This window comes from Bubalus bubalis, chromosome 8 (assembly GCF_019923935.1).
Source record: "Bubalus bubalis isolate 160015118507 breed Murrah chromosome 8, NDDB_SH_1, whole genome shotgun sequence".
Taxonomy (NCBI): Eukaryota; Metazoa; Chordata; class Mammalia; order Artiodactyla; family Bovidae; genus Bubalus; species Bubalus bubalis.
This window is the reverse complement of record NC_059164.1, coordinates 12,238,488-12,260,794: the sequence shown is the minus strand read 5'-3', so window position 1 is coordinate 12,260,794 and position 22,307 is coordinate 12,238,488. Positions and strand designations below refer to the sequence as shown.

Below are 22,307 nucleotides of genomic sequence, written 5' to 3'. Positions count from 1 at the left end.
TAAAACCTGAATGCTTAAGAATAAGGGGGAAATGAGGGAAATACCAAACCACTCATCCTCAAACTACCCAGCATGTATGTCAAAGGAGAGAAGATGCTATTTTACCATAAAGGTATATATTTGTGAGATAATAAATGTATATCAAAACATTTTTCTAATTGCATGAAAGAGGGGAAGATTAGATTGTGGTCAAACCTTCTTTCTCCTATTCCCTTTTCATCTCACCATCAAAACCAGTCTGAATGTTGTTCTCAGAAATCTAACATATAAATTAAAGGCCCTTTGAAAATAATCATGTGACATCATGCTGCTGCTGCTGCTGCTGCTGCTAAGTCTCTTCAGTTATGTCCGACTCTGTGCGACCCCGTAGATGGCAGCCCACCAGGCTCCCCCATCCCTGGGATTCTCCAGGCAAGAACACTGGAGTGGGTTGCCATTTCCTTCTCCAATACATGAAAGTGAAAAGTGAAAGTGAAGATGTGACATTATAAAACAACATAAAAGAAAACAATGGATGAATTTAGACATGATCAAAATTAAGATCTTCAAAAGATACAACCAGTATACCACAGGTAACTCTGCTCAAGGTTGTGTGGCAGCCTGGATGGGACAGAGTTTGGTGGATAATGGATACATGTATGTGTGTGGCTGAGTCCATTTGCTGTTCACTTTAAACTATCACAACATTGTTAATTGGCTATGCTCTAAGAAAAAGTAAAAAGTTTATTAAAAAATAATAAAATACCAGGTGATACACTTCTATTAAGATGAACTAAATAAAGAAAAAAACACCACCAAGGAAGTGAGATGGAATATTATTTGGCAATAAAAATAAATGAAGTACTGATGAACCCCGTAAGCATTACCCTAAGTGAAAGAATTCAGTCACTAAATGCCACATGCTGTATGATTCCATTTATATTAAATGTCCAGAACAGGTACATTTATAGAGACAAAAAGTAGATTCATGGTTGGCAGGGACTCAGGAAAGTGGGGAATGGGGCGTGACAGCCAATGGATATGGGGTTTCTTTGGGGGAATGATGAAAATATTCTGGAACTAGTAGACAACTCTGTGAATACATTAAAAACACTAAACTGTACATTTTCAAAGTGTGAGTTTAATGCCAAGTGAATTATATCTTATAAAAGCTGTCACAGAAAACTGAGCATAATTATGAATACACTGTATTATATATGCTTTAAAATAATATTATTTTTCTTTATAGTGTATAAGTCCAGACTAACAATTTTTAAATATTTGTGGGTCTACAGAAGAATGAAACCTCTCTAGTAGTAATGACATAAAAAGGAGGAGAAATGAAAGTGTTGCAAATCAAAATTTTTGAATGAATGGTGTTTTAATTCTTCCAATTACATACTGGAGTTACAATGCATTGTTAAATATAAATTCACTAGAGTAATTTCAGTGAACAAAAAAATATTAATAATTATCTCAGTCCACTTATCCAATCGATCTGTTTCATTCCTTTCATCTGAACCAATAGAGACTTGCTAATTTTTAAATAAATGGGTACCCTTTAAATAGCTCAAAGCTATTTTTGTTATTGTTCAGTCACTCAGTTATGTCCAACTCTTTGCGACCCTATGGACTGCAGCACACCAGGCTTCCCTCTTCTTTACCATCTCCTGGAGCTTGCTCAAACTCATGTCTATTGAGTCAGTGATGCCATCCAACCACCTCATCCTCTGTCGTCCCCTTTTCCTCTTGCCTTCAATCTTCCTGTGCATCAGGGTCTTTTACTAAGTTAAATATTCCCCTGAAATCTATAATAATATATGATGTGTATTTGCTTAGCAAGCTCTTCTTTAAAAGATAATTGTACCTAACAGTTTTATATTGTTCTTCAGTTCATAATGTACTTTCATATATAATTTATTCCTCAAAATAAAACACTGGGCCCAACCTTGACCCTTCTCCTCTCCCTGCCCCATTCAGTTGACTATTTACAATGTTCTGTCCAATCCACCCCTCACAGAACTCTCCAAGCTGCTCACTTCTCCCTATCCTTCCTGCACCATCCCAGTCCAGATCCCCAGCATGTCTTTCCTAGATTCTGCAGTGGCCTCTGATGGTACCTGCCCTCTTATATCACTTCAAATCATTTTATAAGCAAGTAGTTATTTTCTGTGCAAATGTGGTCATGTCACTCCCTTCTAAAAATTCATCATATGATTCCCATCACTCTCAGAAGTGAAAGTTGTTTTTTCTGTTGTGTTTTTTTTTTTAAGCTAGGACCATTTACCGATTAATCCTCAGGCATATAATCAGGTTTTCAGAAGTTGAGTGTATTATTATTAACATCTTATTTTATTCATTAGTGACCTCCCCTAATTATGTATTTAATTCACAAGGCCAAAACATTATACATAAATTGGCATGCATGAGAAGATAGAGAATAAAAGTCTTCTCACCAGGCATCTCTTAAATGAAAAAAAGGTCTTAAGAAGGGGGTAAAACCAGGGCAGCACATATATTTTTCATGCTGTGACCAGCAAGAGTGTCTTGTTGAAGGGCCACGTGGGGACTAAATCCTACTTGTCCCCTGTCAAGTCCCTGGAAAAGAGTTGGGTCAGACCAAAAGAAAGGTTCATCTGTGAGGAAGCACTTTTCCTTAATTCAGATAAAGCTGCCCATGTGTTTCAGGGGCCCTGAGGATAAGCCCCACATCTCAGAGCTCCAGCTTCCAGCTTGCTCTACTGCATAACTGGAAACCCCAAGAAGGGAACTGAGGAGATGAATGCAGATCCAGTCCTGAGTGGAAGCATGGGCTCAGGTTTTTTCAAACTCTGGAGCTCATCTGATTTAGAACTCCTGGTAAGTTAGAAAAGACTACTCTGACAAGCCAGAGTACCTTAATCTGGTTCACATCACAGCAGTTCACATTCCAGTATGAGAACAGACCCAGGTGAACATTCCTGAGGCTGGTTATAACCTAGAACTGGCTAATCTATCTTCTCCTACACTCGTATTTACATTTCACATCGGTTGGGTTCACAAATAAATACCGTTTCTGCAACCTCAGGTATGGTGACTTGTGTTAGGGGTTCATTCTCTAACTGGGAGGTGTTTAATATGTTTACTCAGGCCTGATACCTCTTGAATGTGTGTTGCAATGTACGCTTTTCTCATAGAAAAGAATTCTCGGGAAAGCTTCATTTGCCTGTACCCACTTCTGTTTGTTGAAGGGCCACTTGGGGAAACCACATCTATGTTTATGCACCATGGTAGCTCTGCAGCTTCCTGTTAGAGAGGGTGTGCAGGTGAGGCTGAAGGGAGCATTGCAGAAATATCTGGGCTTGGCTTTGCCACTGGGTGTTGGTAAAATTGCTCATAAGTCATTAACCTACTGAGTGTCAGTTTCTTCAATAAAATGGGGATTCTGGCATTTGTTTGACTTACATCAGATGGGTTGTGGGGATCACATACAAGATGTGTGTAAGAAAAATCCTTGGACATAATCAAGTTCTATACTATGTCTAAAATAGTTGAAATTGAAGCCAACTTCTTGGAAATTATGCCTTTTCTCCAATTTAGACCAAACTGTATATCTTTATGTTGTGAATCATCCCCACATGGACTCCACCGTGGAGATATTTAAATTTGAGGAACAACAACGTTCTTTGGTATACCTGAAAACTATAAAACACGAACTTCTCAAAAGGTATGGAATTATTTTGCACTTCTATTTATTTTGCGCCTCTGCTGTGTGCTTTGTTTTCTTAGTTCAGCAGGCTGTCTTATTATTTTTATTAGTTTTTATTTTTTTGGAGGCTAATTACTTTACAATATTGTATTGGTTTTGTCATACACTGACATGAATCTGCCACAGGTGTACATGTATTCCCCATCCTGAATGCCCCTCCCACCTCCCTCCTCATCCCATCCCTCTGGGTCATCCCAGCGCACCAGCCCCGAGCACCCTGTATCATGCATCGAACCTGGACTGGCGATCCATTTCATATATGATAATATACACGTTTCAATGCCATTCTCTCAAATCATCCCACCCTTGCCCTCTCCCACAGAGTCCAAAAGACTGTTCTACACATATATGTCTCTTTTGCTGTCTCTCATACAGGGTTATCATTACCATCTTTCTAAATTCCACATATATGCGTTAGTATACTGTATTGGTGTTTTCCTTTCTGGCTTACTTCATTCTGTATAATAGGCTCCAGTTTCATCCACCCCATTAGAACTGATTCAAATGTATTATTTTTAATAGCTGAGTAATATTCCATTGTGTATATGTACCACAGCTTTCTTATCCATTCGTCTGCTGATGGACATCTAGGTTGCTTCCATGTCCTGGCTATTATAAACAGTGCTGCAATGAACATTGGGGTACACATGTCTCTTTCGATTCTGGTTTCCTTGGTGTGTATGCCCATCAGTGGGATTGCTGGGTCATCAGATCAGATCAGTCACTCAGTCGTGTCCGACTCTTTGTGACCTCATGAATCGCAGCACGCCAGGCCTCCCTGTCCATCACCAACTCCCGGAGTTCACTCAGACTCACGTCCATCGAGTCAGTGATGCCATCCAGCCATCTCATCCTCTGTTGTCCCCTTCTCCTGCTGCCCCCAATCTCTCCCAGCATCAGAGTCTTTTCCAATGAGTCAACTCTTCACATGAGGTGGCCAAAGTACTGGAGTTTCAGCTTTAGCATCATTCCTTCCAAAGAAATCCCAGGGCTGATCTCCTTTAGAATGGACTGGTTGGATCTCCTTGCACTCCAAGGGACTCTCAAGAGTCTTCTCCAACACCACAGTTCAAAAGCATCAATTCTTCGGCACTCAGCCTTCTTCACAGTCCAACTCTCACATCCATACATGACCACAAGAAAAACCATAGCCTTGACTAGACGAACCTTTGTTGGCAAAGTAATGTCTCTGCTTTTGAATATGCTGTCTAGGTTGGTCATAACTTTCCTTCCATGGAGTAAGCGTCTTTTAATTTCATGGCTGCAGTCACCATCTGCAGTGATTTTGGAGCCCCCAAAAATAAAGTCTGACACTGCTTCCACTGTTTCCCCATCTATTTCCCATGAAGTGGTGGGACCGGATGCCATGATCTTCGTTTTCTGAATGTTGAGCTTTAAGCCAACTTTCTCACTCTCCACTTTCACTTTCATCAAGAGGCTTTTTAGTTCCTCTTCACTTTCTGCCATAAGGGTGGTGTCATCTGCATATCTGAGGTTATTGATATTTCTCTCGGCAATCTTGATTCCAGTTTGTGTTTCTTCCAGTCCAGCGTTTCTCATGATGTACTCTGCATATAAGTTAAATAAACAGAGTGACATATGGCAGTTCTATTTCCAGTTTTTTAAGGAATCTCCACACTGTACTCCATGGTGGCTGTCCTAGTTTACATTCCCACCCACAGTGTAAGAGGGTTCCCTTTTCTCCACACCCTCTCCAGCATTTATTGCTTGTAGACTTTTGGATCGCAGCCATTCTGACCAGCATGAAATGGTACCTCATTATGGTTTTGATTTGCATTTCTCTGATAATGAGTGATGTTGAGCATCTTTTCATGTGTTTGTTAGCCATCTGTATGTCTTCTTTGGAGAAATGTTTAGTTCTTTGGACCATTTTTTGATTGGGTCATTTATTTTTCTGGAATTGAGCTGCAGGAGTTGCTTGTATATTTTTGAGATTAATTCTTTGTCAGTTGCTTTGTTTGCTATTATTTTCTCCTATTCTGAAGGCTGTCTTTTCACCTTGCTTATAGTTTCCTTTGTTGTGCAGAAGCTTTTAATTTTAATTAGGTCCCATTTGTTTATTTTTGCTTTTATTTCCAATATTCTGGGAGGTGGATCATAGAGGATCCTGCTGTGATTTATGTCAGAGAGTGTTTGCCTATGTTTTCCTCTAGGAGTTTTATAGTTTCTGGCCTTACATTTAGATCTTTAATCCATTTTGAGTTTATTTTTGTGTATGGCATTAGAAAGTGTTCTAATTTCATCTTTTTACAAGTCGTTGACCAGTTTTCCCAGCACCACTTGTTAAAAAGATTGCCTCCTTTGTCAAAGATAAGGTATCCATACGTGTGTGGATTTATCTCTGGGCTTTCTATTTTGTTCTATTGATCTATATTTCTGTCTTTGTGCCAGTGCCATACTGTCTTGATGACTGTGGCTTTGTAGTAGAGCCTGAAGTCAGGCAGGTTGATTCCTCCATTTCCATTCTTCTTTCTCAAGATTGCTTTGGCTATTCGAGGTTTTTTGTATTTCCATACAAATCGTGAAATTATTTGTTCTAGTTCTGTGAAAAATACCATTGGTAGCTTGATAGGGATTGCATTGAATCTATAGATTGCTTTGGGTAGTATACTCATTTTCACTATATTGATTCTTCTGATACATGAACACGGTATATTTCTCCATCTATTAGTGTCCTCTTTGATTTCTTTCACCAGTGTTTTATAGTTTTCTATATATAGGTCTTTAGTTTCTTTAGGTAGATATATTCATAAGTATTTTATTCTTTTCGTTGCAATGGTGAATGGAATTGTTTCCTTAATTTCTCTTTATGTTTTCTCACTGTTAGTATATAGGAATGCAAAGGATTTCTGTGTGTTGATTTTATATCCTGCAACTTTACTATATTCATTAATTAGCTCTAGTAATTTTCTGGTGGAGTCTTTAAGGTTTTCTTTGTATAGAATCTTATCATCTGCAAACAGTGAGAGTTTTACTTCTTCTTTTCCAATCTGGATTCCTTTTATTTCTTTTTCTGCTGATTGCTGTGGCAATAACTTCCAAAACTATGTTGAATAGTAGTGGTGAGATTGGGGGTACCCTTGTCTTGGTCCTGACTTTAGGGGAAATGGTTTCAATATTTCACTATTGGTAACTTTTGCTGTGGGTTTGTCATATATAGCTTTTATTATGTTGAGGTATGTTCCTTCTATTCCTGGTTTCTGGAGAGTTTTTATCATAAATGGATGCTGAATTTTGTCAAAGGCTTTCTCTGCATCTATTGAGATAATCATATGGTTTTTATTTTTCAATATGTTAATGTGGTGTATTACGTTGATTGATTTGCAGATATTGAAGAATCCTTGCATCCCTGGGATAGAGCCCAATTGGTCATGATGTATGATCTTTTTAATATGTTGTTGGATTCTGTTTGCTAGAATTTTGTTAAGGATTTTTGCATCTATGTTCATCAGTGATATTGGCCTGTAGTTTTCTTTTTTTGTGTGGCATCTTTGTCAGGTTTTGGTATTAGGGTGATGGTAGCCTCATAGAATGAGTTTGGAAGTTTACCTTCCTTTGCAATTTTCTGGAAGAGTTTTGAGTAGGATAAGTGTTAGCTCTTCTCTAAAGAGCAGGCTATCTTAAACTTTTGTTTTGAAGTGTTTTTTTTTCCCTAAACCTTTCTAAAGGTTCCCATGGTGACACTGCCCTGCACCTCACTAGAAATTGCTGTATTTAGTATTGAATATCTCTAACTTTTGGAAAGCATTTTAATCCTATAAAGGTGCTCATTTATATTCCCAAACTCTAATTCCATCCTTGGTAACACAGCAGTGCAGTACCTGCTATTGGGCTCTTTAAACACCCACACCCTCTAGTTTTCCTTGTAGGTTGTAATCTGAAAGCCACACCCACTGGGTGTTATAACCAGCCTCCAGAAGGACCATTCCTTTGTTCAATCAAAGCTTTAAAGTAGAATTTGAAGGGGGGTGGGGGGGTGGGGGGCGGGAAAGGCCTGGAGGCACATATACAAATTCACACTTATCAAGTGTTGACTATGTGCCAGGCATTGTGCCAAAATACCTGATCCACCTCTTCTCACAACTGCCTTTAGTAACAGGCAGTAGTAAACACACTTAGAGCAGTTTGGGGCCAAGTTACTTCCCCAAGTTATATAACTTGTAAGTGGCTGAATTAGGTGTAAACCTTGACCTATCTGAATTCAAAGCTGGGCTCTTACTCACTGTGATGAACATCTTTTAGAAAAATTCTAAGTTTTTTTATGGGCTAGGTTGCCTGTTCCGAGCCTGTAATGAACTATGAAGAATCTTTTATAAAACAGACTCAGCATTAAAAGACTGGTTCTAAAACAGTAGAGGTCCATCTTTGCATCAGGAAGAAGAGTAGGGAAAGCAAAGGAACGAAATTCATCTTCTCTCCTTTGCTCTCTTTCTCAACGACATATTTTAATGTCTCCAAACAGAATTAGGGGGCAACAAAAGCAGAGGGGAGGAAGTAAGAGAACTTAACATTGTTGACTTCTCCCATGATGTGTCGTGTTGGGTTCTGAGGCATGGTGGGGACTAGGACTGCCACAAGGTAACTGAGAAACTGTGGACCAACCCCTTAACCTGTGCTTCAGTGTTCTTCAGCAAAATGGGGATTTTCTCACAGGCCTGATTACCTACCTGGTGATTGTGAGGATCAAATGCAACAACGTCATCTCATGGGAATAGCTCCTCGGCATAGCCGGAGGGAAAACTTGAGACACAATTCCTTTATTAGGGAGGACCACCCCAGGATACAAAAATCAGAGACCAACCTGAGGCAGGGGAAGGGCAGTGTCATAGGTTGAACTGTGTCCCTTCAAAAAGATAAGTTGAAATTTTAACCCCCGTCCCATACATCAAAACATGACCTTATTTGGAAATAGGAAGTTTGTAGATGTAATTAGTTAAGATGAGGCTATATTAGAGCCTGCCTTTAATCCAATACAACTGATGTCCTTATAAGAAGACAGACAGCAAATGACACAACAAATCTGTTGTCTTAAGCCTCCCAGCTTGTGGTAACCTTTTTACAGCAGCACTATTCACAAGAGACTATGCCAAAGCCTTTGACTGTGTGGATCACAATAAACTGTGGGAAATTCTGAAAGAGATGGGAATACCAGACCACCTGACCTGCCTCCTAAGAAATCTGTATGCAGGTCAGGAAGCAACAGTTAGAACTGGACATGGAACAACAAACTGGTTCCAAATAGGGAAAGGAGTATGTCAAAGCTATATGTTGTTACCCGGCTTATTTAACTTATATGCAGAGTACATCATAAGAAATGCTGGGCTGGAGGAAGCATAAGCTGGAATCAAGATTTCCAGGAGAAATATCAATAACCTCAGATATACAGATGACACCATCCTTATGGCAGAAAGCAAAGAAGAACTAAAGAGCCTTTTGATAAAAGTAAAAGAGGAGAGTGGAAAAGTTGGCTTAAAACTCAACATTCAGAAAACTAAGATCAAGGCATCTGGTCCCATCACTGCATGGAAAATAGATAGGGAAACAATGACAGACTTTATGTTTTGGGGCTCCAAAATCACTGCAGATGGTGACTGCAGCCATGAAATTAAAAGACGCTTACTCCTTGGAAGAAAAGCTATGACCAACCTAGACAGCATATTCAAAAGCAGAGACATTACTTTGCCAACAAAGGTCCATCTAGTCAAAGCTATGGTTTTTCTAGTTATCATTTATGGATGTGAGAGTTGTACTATAAAGAAAGCTGAGCACTCAATAATTGATGCTTTTGAACTGTTGTGTTGGAGATACTCTTAGAGTCCCTTGGACTGCAAGGAGATCCAACCAGTCAGTCCTAAAGGAAATCAGTCCTGAATATTTACTGGAAGGACTGCTGCTGAAGCTGAAACTCCAATACTTTGGGCACCTGATGTGAAGAACTGACTTATTGGAAAAGACCCTGATGCTGGGAAAGATTGAGGGCAGGAGAAGAAGGGGACAACAGAGGATGAGATGGTTGGATGGCATCACTGACTCAATGGACATGAGTTTGAGTAAACTCTGGGAGTTGGTGATGGACAGGGAGGCGTGCTACAGTCCATGGGGTTACAAAGAGTCAAACATGACTGAGCAACTAACCTGAACTGAACAAATACAGAAGAGAGTCTATAGTAAATATATTTGTCAAGCCAGCCACTGCTAAGTGTGACTGACTACTTGAAATCATGCGATTGCCCTCCAATAAGCAACACAGGCATCATTTCAAGACAGTCTAGTCAAGATAAGAAAAGAAGAGGAATTTATCCACCAGCCCCATCTTTCAGTAGTCAAAGGTTTGCTTCAAGGGTTGTTAATTCCTGCACATAGCTCCTTATGCAGGCAAATCTGGTGATAGCCTGTGCTTTGATAACAATCTGGAAGCCTGGAAGTAGGAGTAAGAGGCCCATAACAGACATGGGCAAGGTACTAGAAGGTACACTGTGGAATTATGTCAGGTCCCATGCAGAGCAGGGTGAAGCAGTGCCAGCTGGAACAGAGCAGGTGGGCTTTGAGGACTTTGAGAGGTGCCCTGATGAACACAATGACAAGGCATTTCAAGAGGTGGAAGAAAGTGCTACAGGACATATTATGAGGGAGTTTAACTTAATCTATGGTGTTGGGCAATACCTCTTCGAAGAAGGACTGTGTAAACTGAGACCTATAAGAGAAGTAGCCCAACAAACTTGGGAAAATCATTATACACCAAAACCTCAAAGTAGCTCCTAATTCATCCAAATTTTTCTTTCCTGAATTAAGTCTAAACTTGTATAGGTGTAACTGAATCACTTTGTTATACACCTGCAACTAACATCATTGTTAACTGACTATACTCTAATATAAAATAAAAAATTTTAAAATCATGTATACCATGAGAAAGGGTGGCACATTAAACTTTTTGACAATATTGTATATTTTACAAAGTTGCTGCATAAAGGAGCTTCACGCACACACACAAAGTTCCATTGTTTTTCTTGCATTTTTTTTTCAAGTCATCTCTTTTTTTCTTTTCCAAAATGGAACTGACTTTGTTTTTATTGACTTTTGTTGTAAGACTTGCTTCATTTAAAATTTTTAATGGTATTAAAGAACATAAATAAGAAAGAATAACACTCATAATCCCACCTATGCAGAGAAAATATAACGGTCAGACTGATCTGGGTCTTGGTGCAATAATAGAAAAGAAAACCCCTAACTCTTTCACAGCTCAAATGATGAAGTTGTTTTGTTTTCTCACTTATGCTATGTACACTGTAGATTCAGGAAGTCAGTTGTATGGTGTCCTCATGTAGAACCCTAAGACAGGACCACACTTTACCAGAAAAGTTGCTGGTTACTGTGGGAGAGTGAGGAAAGCATTCTGGCTCTCAAAGCCTCCCATCTCAGAAGCTAATATATCATTTCATTTTCATTGGCCAGAGCAAGTCACATGGCTGTGCCTAACTCCAAGGGCATGGAGAAGCCTAATTCAAGAAAGAAGAGAACCAGAACTGCACCATGACCACCACAGATAACTACTATTAACATTCACAAGCTAACAGATTTAGATTTGGGGTTTATCTGTAAACTTATCTGTTTTTGCTGACTCCTATGGAAGGGAAGGGACTGTGAGCCACCCGGGAAGTCCCTTCCCTTCCATCAGATCAGATCAGATCAGTCGCTCAGTCATGTCCTACTCTTTGTGACCCCATGAATCACAGCATGCCAGGCCGCCCTGTCCATCAACAACTCCCAGAGTTCACACAGACTCACGTCCATCGAGTCAGTGATGCCATCCAGCCATCTCATCTTCTGTCGTCCCCTTCTCCTCTTGCCCCCAATCCCTCCCAGCATCAGAGTCTTTTCCAATGAGTCAACTCTTCACATGAGGTGGCCAAAGTACTGGAGTTTCAGCTTTAGCCTCATTCCTTCCAAAGAAATCCCAGGGCTGATCTCCTTTAGAATGGACTGGTTGGATCTCCTTGCAGTCCAAAGGACTCTCAAGAGTCTTCTCCAACACCACAGTTCAAAAGCATCAATTCTTCGGCGCTCAGCCTTCTTCACAGTCCAACTCTCACATCCATACATGACCACAGGAAAAACCATAGCCTTGACTAGACGAACCTTTGTTGGCAAAGCAATGTCTCTGCTTTTCAATATGCTCTCTAGGTTGGTCATAACTTTCCTTCCATGGAGTAAGCGTCTTTTAATTTCATGGCTGCAGTCACCATCTGCAGTGATTTTGGAGCCCAGAAAAATAAAGTCTGACACTGTTTCCACTGTTTCCCCATCTATTTCCCATGAAGTGGTGGGACCGGATGCCATGATCTTCGTTTTCTGAATGTTGAGCTTTAAGCCAACTTTCTCACTCTCCACTTTCACTTTCATCAAGAGGCTCTTTAGTTCCTCCTCACTTTCTGCCATAAGGGTGGTGTCATCTGCATGTCTGAGGTTATTGATATTTCTCCTGGCAATCTTGATTCCAGCTTGTGTTTCTTCCAGTCCAGCGTTTCTCATGATGTACTCTGCATATAAGTTAAATAAGCAGGTGACAATATACAGCCTTGACGAACTCCTTTTCCTATTTGGAACCAGTCTGTTCTTCCATGCCCAGTTCTAACTGTTGCTTCCTGACCTGCATACAAATTTCTCAAGAGGCAGATCAGGTGGTCTGGTATTCCCATCTCTTGAAGAATCTTCCACAGTTTATTTTGATCCACACAGTCAAAGGCTTTGGCATAGTCAATAAAGCAGAAATAGATGCTCTTCTGGAACTCTCTTGCTTTTTCCATGATCCAGCGGATGTTGGCAATATGATCTCTGGTTCCTCTGCCTTTTCTAAAACCAGCTTGAACATCTGGAAGTTCATGGTTCACGTATTGCTGAAGCCTGGCTTGGAGAATTTTGAGCATTACTTTACTAGCGTGTGAGATGAGTGCAATTGTGCGGTAGTTGGAGCATTCTTTGGCATTGCCTTTCTTTGGGATTGGAATGAAAACTGACCTTTTCCAGTCCTGTGGCCACTGCTGAGTTTTCCAAATTTGCTGGCATATCGAGTGCAGCACTTTCACAGCATCATTTTTCAGGATTTGGAATAGCTCAACTGGAATTCCATCACCTCTGCTAGCTTTGTTCATAATGATGCTTTCTAAGGCCTACTTGACTTCACATTCCAGGATGTCTGGCTCTAGGTCAGTGATCACACCATCGTGGTTATCTGGGTCGTGAAGATCTTTTTTGTACAGTTCTTCTGTGTATTCCTGGCACCTCTTCTTAATATCTTCTGTTTCTATTAGGTCCATACCATTTCTGTCCTTTATTGAGCCCATCTTTGCATGAAATGTTCCTTTGGTATCTCTGATTTTCTTGAAGAGATCTCTAGTTTTTCCCATTCTGTTGTTTTCCTCTATTTCTTTGCATTGATCACTGAAGAAGGCTTTCTTATATCTTCTTGCTATTCTTTGGAACTCTGCATTCAGACGTTTATATCTTTCCTTTTCTCCCTTGCTTTTCGCTTCTCTTCTTTTCACAGCTATTTGTAAGGCCTCCCCAGACAGCCATTTTGCTTTTTTGCATTTCTTTTCCATGGGGATGGTCTTGATCCCTGTTTCGCGTACAATGTCACGAACCTCATTCCATAGTTCATCAGGCACTCTGTCTAGCAGATCTAGGCCCTTAAATCTATTTCTCACTTCCACTGTATAATCATAAGGGATTTGATTTCGGTCATACCTGAATGGTCTAGTGGTTTTCCCTACTTTCTTCAATTTAAGTCTGAATTTGGCAATAAGGAGTTCATGGTCTGAGCCACAGTCAGCTCCTGGTCTTGTTTTTGCTGACTGTATAGAGCTTCTCCATCTTTGGCTGCAAAGAATATAATCAATCTGATTTCGGTGTTGACCATCTGGTGATGTCCATGTGTAGAGTCTTCTCTTGTGTTGTTAGAAGAGGGTGTTTGTTATGACCAGTGCATTTTCTCGGCAAAACTCTATTAGTCTTTGCCCTGCTTCATTCCGTATTCCAAGGCCAAATTTGCCTGTTACTCCAGGTGTTTCTTGACTTCCTACTTTTGCATTCCAGTCCCCTATAATGAAAAGGACATCTTTTTTGGGTGTTAGTTCTAAAAGGTCTTGTAGGTTTTCATAGAATCGTTCAACTTCAGCTTCTTCAGCATTATTGGTTGGGGCATAGACTTGGATTACTGTGATAATGAATGGTTTGCCTTGGAAACGAACAGAGATCATTCTGTCGTTTTTGAGATTGCATCCAAGTCCTGCATTTCGGACTCTTTGTTGACCATGATGGCCACTCCATTTCTTCTGAGGGATTCCTGCCTGCAGTAGTAGATATAATGGTCATCTGAGTTAAATTCACCCATTCCAGTCCATTTCAGTTCGCTGATTCCTAGAATGTCGACATTCACTCTTGCCATCTCCTGTTTGACCACTTCCAATTTGCCTTGATTCATGGACCTGACATTCCAGGTTCCTATGCAATATTGCTCTTTACAGCAGCGGACCTTGCTTCTATCACCAGTCACATCCACAGCTGGGTATTCTTTTTGCTTTGGCTCCATCCCTTCATTCCTTCTGGAGTTATTTCTCCACTGATCTCCAGTAGCATATTGGGCACCTACTGACCTGGGGAGTTTCTCTTTCAGTATCCTATCATTTTGCCTTTTCATACTGTTCATGGGGTTCTCAAGGCAAGAATACTGAAGTGGTTTGCCATTCCCTTCTCCAGTGGACCACATTCTGTCAGATCTCTCCACCATGACCCGCCCATCTTGGGTTGCCCCACGGGCATGGCTTAGTTTCACTGAGTTAGACAAGGCTGTGGTCCTAGTGTGATTAGATTGACTAGTTTTCTGTGAGTATGGTTTCAGTGTGTTTGCCCTCTGATGCCCTCTTGCAACACCTACCGTCTTACTTGGGTTTCTCTTACCTTGGGCAAGGGGTATCTCTTCACGGCTGCTGCAGCAAAATGCAGCCATTGCTCCTTACCTTGGACGAGGGGTATCTCCTCACCGCCGTCCTTCCTGACCTGCAACATGGGATATCTCCTCTAGGCCCTCCTGCACCCGCGCAGCTACGGCTCCTTGGACCTGGGGTTGGTCCTCCCAGCCACTGTCCCTGGCCTCGGGCATGCGGTTGCTCCTCCCGGCCGCCGCCCCTGGCCTTGGGCTTGGGGTGTGGGGTATCTCCTTCTGGCTGCCGCCCCTGACCTCCGACGCGAGGTAACTCCTCTCGTCGCCACCCTTGACCTCAGACGCAGGATAGCTCCTCTGGGCCATTCCTGCGCCGTCGCAATCTGGTACTCTTGGCCGCTGCCCCTGACCTCGGACGTGGGATAACTCCTCTTGGCTGCTTGCTGCCCTTCAGGCATGGGGTCCTCCCAGCTCTGCCCCTGACCTCGGACATGGGGTGGCTCCTCTCGGCCGCGCTTTAGCGCGCCCGTCGCAGCCGCCTGCGCTTTAGCGCGCCCGCCCGTCGCAGCCACCCTTCCATAGGAGTCAGCAAAAACAGATAAGTTTACAGATAAACTCCAAATCTAACTCTGTTAACTTGTGAATATTAATAGTAGTTATCTGTGGTGGTCATGAGTGAGACAACAACAAGTGGCTAAAAGAAAACCCATCAGGGCAATGAAAAGTCATGCACTGTTTGTGGAATTCTTTAATCCAGACTAGTTCTTGTACAATTCTTCAAGATGATGAATTATTGGTCTTTGAGATTTCATGATTTTAATTAGTCCATGGTTTGTTGGTTTTCTCTCTCTCTCTTTTTTTTTTTTTTCATTTTAGTGTGAATGATATTGTGGTTCTCGGACCAGAACAGTTCTATGCCACCAGAGACCACTATTTTACCAACTTCTTTTTGGTGCTATTAGAGTTGTTCATGGATCTTCGCTGGACTCAGGTGCTGTTCTACAGCCCAACAGAGGTTAAAGTGGTGGACAGAGGATTTAGTTCTGCCAATGGAATTACAATCTCACTAGACAAGAAGTAAGCTCTTTTATGAATTTTCAACCATTTACCCTTGATGTTCTTGTGGACTCCATCCCTGAAGAAGTGGTTACTTCTTGAGGCTTAAGTACTCAATACATGTGTGCAGGGATCCAGTGTGGCGAGGGGTCACACTCAATGTGTGATCTTAAGCCACCACTGCCCTTGTGCACATAAGGCTCCCCCAATAAAATGAAGGATTTGGACTCATGGATATGAGGTCCTTGTTTCAAATTCTTTTTTTTTTTTAATAGAGGAAAAAGGATATATGTTTTCTTATTTAACAAAATGAATTAAATATATGAAGCTTCAGCTCAAACTCTATATAAAATTACAGAGGTCTGGGGCCATGGGTTGTGGGGTGATGGGTGCCTGGTCCTGGGGTGAGTATCCAGCATGGCCACAAGGCCAGGTGGGTCTTGGGCTCCAGGAGAGGGCAAGTCTCTGTGGCCCAGCCTTCTTTTTATCATTGTTAATATTATTATCTTAATTTTTTAAATTTCAAGGGCCCCGTCTTTCTGGCTATGGGAGGCTAGGTGAGACAGGAGGCTGGCTGGGATGGGAGGCACCCCCAGCCTGCCCCAGCCTGTCAGGGAAGTGCCTAGGACTGCTGTGCCCTACCCCCTGGCCCGGATACTGGTGGACTCCTGGACACCCAGGACAGGTGGTAGCAAAAAGAGCCTGGGCAGGGACATAGGCGGGCAGGCATAGTTTGTTTCAAATTCTTGTGTGACTAAAAAGGAGAAAAAATGCACAATACCTCTATTCTTTATGAGGCCAGAAGGACTTTAACTAAGTTAACTTATACTAAGTTCCGTTACTCAAAAGTTCTTATTAGACAGGGAGGCCCAACTTAGACTGGGCACTGTGATTATATAAGTGGCAGACTTCCTTTCATACTACAGCAGACTTTTCTATGAGAAAATGCTATTTTATGCAGTATAAAATTTTATGAGAAACATTCTTTCAAAGTGTTTTAAAATGGAACGTTATTTAAAAAGAAGAGTACCATGAATATTAAATGTAATGGTATGGTAGTAAGTAGAGATGATCCCTGTGGAAAACAATTCTAAGTATTCTTCCTCTTTTTAAAAATGATTGTGATTGAGTTTCATGATCATCTGCTACATCTTTTCAAGCACTAGTTTCAAGCACTAGAAGTACAGAATCTATTGGCCTTACAAGAGATCCACTTACCTCCATTCAATTTAAAGAATAAATTGTGACTCTGTTAACTAATGAGACTGAGCCAGTATGTCATTTGGAAACACCAATTCCATTGCCTTTGGTCAAATTTCATATTCAAAGCTTATTAAAGTACTTCAAAAGTATTAAACATACTACTCCATTATCTTTCACTGTGGTTTATAGCAAGGTATTGCACGGGCATGTTGAGCTATTGTGAATTTGTATACCTCTTTTCCAAAATAAGTGTTAGTGTCATCTTTCATTATTACTTGCTTAAATGTCAATGTTGTTTACTTCAAAGGTATATCTATGTAGCTGATGTATCAGATAAGAACATTCATGTTATGAAAATACATGACAACTGGGATTTAACTCAACTCAAGGTAACAGTACCCTGGTTTCCCATACAATATGTTCCATTAGCTCCCAAGCTTGACCTGGGAATGTACTTCTTGAATGAAGGAAATGAGACTATTTTAGAAGAATGATGGTGACATTATGTTTGCACTTAGAAAATTCAGTAGCAAAAATACCAATTTGGGGAGCCAGAAGGAGCTGGTAGGAGGGAGGTGGGAGGGATGAAAGTCAGAACAATGTTTCACTGCTTCCTCTTCATTGGAAGGTAATCCAGTTGGACACCTTAGTGGATAACTTAACTGTTGATCCTGACACGGGAGATATTTTGGCAGGATGCCATCCTAATGCTATCAAGCTGCTGATGTATAACACCGAGGATCCTCCAGGGTCAGAAGTAAGTTCTTAGACTTACCTGAACTGCAGGGGAAAGCTGCAAGAACAAATAATAATGGAGGTGACTTGGGAGAATTTTGCAGGCTATATGTGATGTTCCAGAACTGAACAAATTCTGCATATGGAAAGAGTAAGATTTGGGACAGGCTGGGGAGATACAGCCCATTAACCCTTTCAAGTCACCTGGTGCCCATTAACCATCAGTGCTAAACAACATATCCCATCCATGCAAAAGCTATACTTGTTTTTAGAAATCATGGGTGCCAGTCTGTGGCCCAGGGAATGGGGAACCCTGGTTTAAATGATCTTGATTAAACCCTGGTTTAAATGTAATCTCAAAACAAAATTAGATTTTGCCAGCAGTTCTATTATATATGATAGTGCTGAAGAATGTCTCATTTTAAAGATGTTATTTTAAATCTCTTCTAAAATAATATCATACACCATTGAATTTTATATGGCATTAAAAACAACAGCATAAAGTATTGCAATTTCTACAGCATTATGCTTAAGAATAAAAAAATCTCTAGTGAATTTAAATACAGATATAAATTCTTGGCAACATACTATGAGAGATTTATTCCCAAAAATTATTGAGCACTTATAATGCACTAGACTTTGTTCTCATACTTAGAATATACATCAGAAAATAAAGCATACCAAGATCCCTACTGTTAGGGAGGGAGATACTCAATGAACAATAAGCATCAGAAATAAGTAAATTATATATTAATAGTAAGTTTTAAGTTGAAAAGTTCTATGGAAAAAAAAGCATAACAGTAAAAGGGATCAGGACTGCTGTGAACAGAGGGACAGCAGGTCTTAGTAAATACAGAGACTAAGACAGACCTCACTGAGAAGGTAAGATTCTAACAAAGATATAATGTTTGAATCTAGGTTTGGGGTGTTGGGAAATTGAGCCTCAAATGCCACCCTGGTAATTGGTCCAGTGGGTAAAGAGAACATACTGCTTCCAAAATTGCTATTCTTTAGTTTTTTTTTTTTTTAATTTGTTTCTTGAGATTTCCTGGCAATCCACTGGTTAAGATTCTGTGCTTCCAATGCAGGGGCTCACACTTGATCCCTGGTTGGGGAACTAAGATCCCACATGCTGTGCAGTACAGTAAAAATAAATAAATAAAAATAAAATTTTTTTTCTTTTATTAACAAATTAGTCACAACTTTTTTTTTTTTTTTTTTGGGGGGGGCCACATCGCATAGCTTGTGGGATCTTAGTTCGCAGACCAGAGACTGAACCCTTGGCGGTGAAATTGTGGAGTCCTAACCACTGGACATCCAGGGAATTCCCTAGTCACAACTTGTTGACAAAAAAACAACAACCAAAAATAATAATAATAATAATAACCCAAAACATCAAAAAATATAAAAAGTACAGTCTGAGACTGGAGCCTGAAGAATGTCACCCTGAGCTAGCAAGCTACCCTAGCCTCAGATGTGTGATACAAATTTTCTACAAATGCCCAACAATAATGTCTGCTTTAAAAGAACAAAAGAAAATATGATCCATAGAATGATTTGAAAATTGCTTAGACTCTTTTTCATGTCTCCATTTTCAAGTTTAATCATTTGTTTATTTTAGGTATTCTTTACAATCTCTGATACCCTTTATTTTTGCTTGAGGCTAATGTTTACATGAGTTCCATCTTGAGTATTTATTTCCATGTAACAAACCTGAGATAAAGTTGTAGGATCTTCCTTAAGGTAGGAACTTAAAAAAAAAAAAAAAACAACTCTACTAAACTCTTTTAATGAGATGTCGATATAGACTCATGAACTCCTACTTGGTTTTCTTTGATTCACATCATGTCCTGATTGAGTGAACTTCATCCAAGCTATTTGGAAACCTGAGCACGTATATATTTACTGATTAGCAAACTAAAGAGTGTTAATCCTGCAGATCAAAAATAGGACTAGGCAGTTGTGTCAGACTGAATTCCAGAGTGTGCATTCTTTACACTTGCTTCCCTGAGTGGGGGCTGCAGCCGTGAAAACTACCATCCACTGGTTCTGGGTTGGTTTGGCTAGCTAACCCACTGTCCCTTCATTATTTTGCTCCATGCTTACCTCCCCATGCTGTATGTCCAGTGAAAGGCAAGACCCTTTCTACAGAAGGAAGACTGTATACTCAATTAGATAAAAGCATTCATGGTTCTTACCTGTCTCTATAGACATGCCCGAACTATCGAAATTGTGCAAACCATCTGTTGAGGAATTTGGCTGATGTGAGATTACTTTCATTAGAATAAGAAGAAAAAAAAAAAAAGACTGAAGATGCACAGATTTTAACTTACTGATTTCTGAGAATTGTACAAGTCCTGGAGTGTTTGGGAAAGAAAATGTCTCTGACAGCTGTTTGTTCTTATACTACTAATGAATGTTCTTTCTTGACAGGCACTTCGCATCCAGAACGCTTTGTCTGAGAAGCCCATGATAAGCACCATATATGCCAACAATGGCTCGGTGCTTCAGGGCAGCTCTGTGGCTTCTGTGTATAGGGGGAAGCTTCTCATAGGCACTGTATTTCACAAAGCCCTGTACTGTGAGCTCTAGACTCCAGATATTCCCAAAAGTCTACACATTTGGTAAAAGTAAACCCCTAATCACATAAGTGGAACTCTAAGTAAATGACAAACACCAATAAAAGTGTGTCCAGCTTTTCTTATGCATAGACATAAAGAATCAGAAAGATTACATAATATTCCCCTAATTACAAGTTAAGTTAGTGACAGTCCAACAAGAAACCAAACCTCTCAATTCTTTAACCAACTATTCCCAATATTCTTTCTATAATAAGACATGTGAGCTGTGATGAGTGAGGTGTCCAGCTTACTTGGTAGCTGTGTGGCAAAATTACCTCATACAGCTGTGCTGTTCTGAGCCTCCTGCAGTCCAGACCAGGAGAAGAGCTAATGTTCAAATATTTACAATTCCCCTTCTCTTCCTTCAATTGCACGAGGCACAAACTGCCAGTCACATGCCCAGCACATGGATAAAAGCAAGAACTGGCATTGTGAGACTGCCCAAGCCCTCCCTGAACTGGCATTCTCCCAATGCAGACACACAGGAAGTCAAATTCTGGAAAACCTGACAAAAGACAGATGGCACTGTCTACTTTAAGCCACAGCAGAGCTAATCTGATCTTTTTAACAGGTCATTATTCATGGTGGTATCTTGTCTCTGAAGTGAAGTGTTGTTATCAGCTTGACTCTGAACTAGGAGACAGGGCCTCAGAACTGTTAATCCTCAGCTGTTTTAAACTTGTTATTTTGGTTGATTCAGTAAACACTTATTAAGCAACATTCCACAGACTTGACCCTAAAAAATCTGAAATAAATAACACAGTATAGTACTGAAGTTCTGTCTTAAGGACTCAACCTTAGTTTGATGAGAATGAATAGAAGTGTCCCTTTCTTGGTCAAAAATCAAGACAACCTTTAGCAAATCATTAACATGGCTTAGTAGACCCAAGCACCCCACCCCCTCCCCCTTCCCTTTTCTGTGAATTTTACTGAGAAGTGGTTGGTTGATATATTTTTCTCTTCTGAGGGTGGGGTGTTGGGGTGACTTCTTTATGTCCTAAGTAATTTTGCTCAGTTAGATGTAAGTTTTGTTGCAAAGTTTTGTAGCCAGGTAAAATTCTACTTTTTAGCCCATGTAACCCTTTCTGATTTAGACAATAAAACTGTGGTTTCCAGACTTCCCTGGTGGTTCAGATGGTAAAGAATCCACCAGCAATGCAGGAGACCCAGGTTCTATCCCTGAGTCAGGAAGATCCCCTGGAGAAGGGAATGGCTACCCACTCCAGTATTCTTGCCTGGAGAATTCCTTGGACATAGGAGCCTGGCCGGCTACAGTCCATGGGGTTGCAAAGAATTGGACAAGACTGAGCAACTAACCACACAACACAAACTGTAGCTTCCATTGCTTTAAAGGATGAACAACTCAGCAAAATGTTACAATCAGTTCTCAGATTTTACATTTCAAAAGGCTAACCATTAGGGAGTCACAGAGAAAAATAACTAACAGCATGTATATAGCCAGTTTTGGAAAATACAATCTTTTTTTTTTTTTTCCTGTCTCTAACCTGTACAACTGCAAATTAGATAAAGTTTATCTGACTAAGGGAGACTTGGAGAGCCAGAGATGAGAAGAATAAGTGTATTTAGATGGTGGTGGGTTCATAAGAATCTACCCTCTTCTTTTCGGGGCAATTTAGGAAAGGCTGCATGATAAAATCCCCAGAGAGATGGGGGGCAATCTCTTTGCTAGGGACCAATATGTCCTTCCACAATGAAGGCCTAGGAGAGATAAAGCCCTGGTGTTTCCCTTCATGTAGGCACCTCCAAATCATTATGCAATTACCTTGAGCCTCTTCCCTTACTTGGTTTGGGAAGGAGAGGGACTGCCCCCCACAATAGATGCTGCATTTTGATGATTCATTGTCTTTTCTTCCCCAGTCTTTCTGTTTAAATTGTCAGAGATGCAGGTGGGGATACTACAGTGATGATGAGCTCTTTGTTAAGCTCAGGAAAGTAAAGAGCAAAACCCAATGTGATTGACAGCTCCAAGATGGCCCCTAACGAT

The 22,307-nt window shown here is 40.5% G+C and overlaps 1 protein-coding gene across 1 annotated transcript in view; it reads left to right on the top strand.

Moving 5' to 3' along the window:
* PON3 (paraoxonase 3) overlaps positions 1–20,366 on the top strand; it is a 37,252-nt gene extending 16,886 nt beyond the window's left edge. Inside the window, exons 5-9 of the mRNA XM_006065927.4 lie at positions 3,559–3,685; positions 15,564–15,764; positions 17,254–17,335; positions 17,575–17,703; positions 20,115–20,366. Coding sequence (XP_006065989.3) covers positions 3,559–3,685; positions 15,564–15,764; positions 17,254–17,335; positions 17,575–17,703; positions 20,115–20,273 — 698 coding nt within the window. The 3' untranslated portion in view covers positions 20,274–20,366. The remainder of the gene's footprint in view (positions 1–3,558; positions 3,686–15,563; positions 15,765–17,253; positions 17,336–17,574; positions 17,704–20,114) is intronic.
* Positions 20,367–22,307: the final 1,941 nt, after the last annotated feature.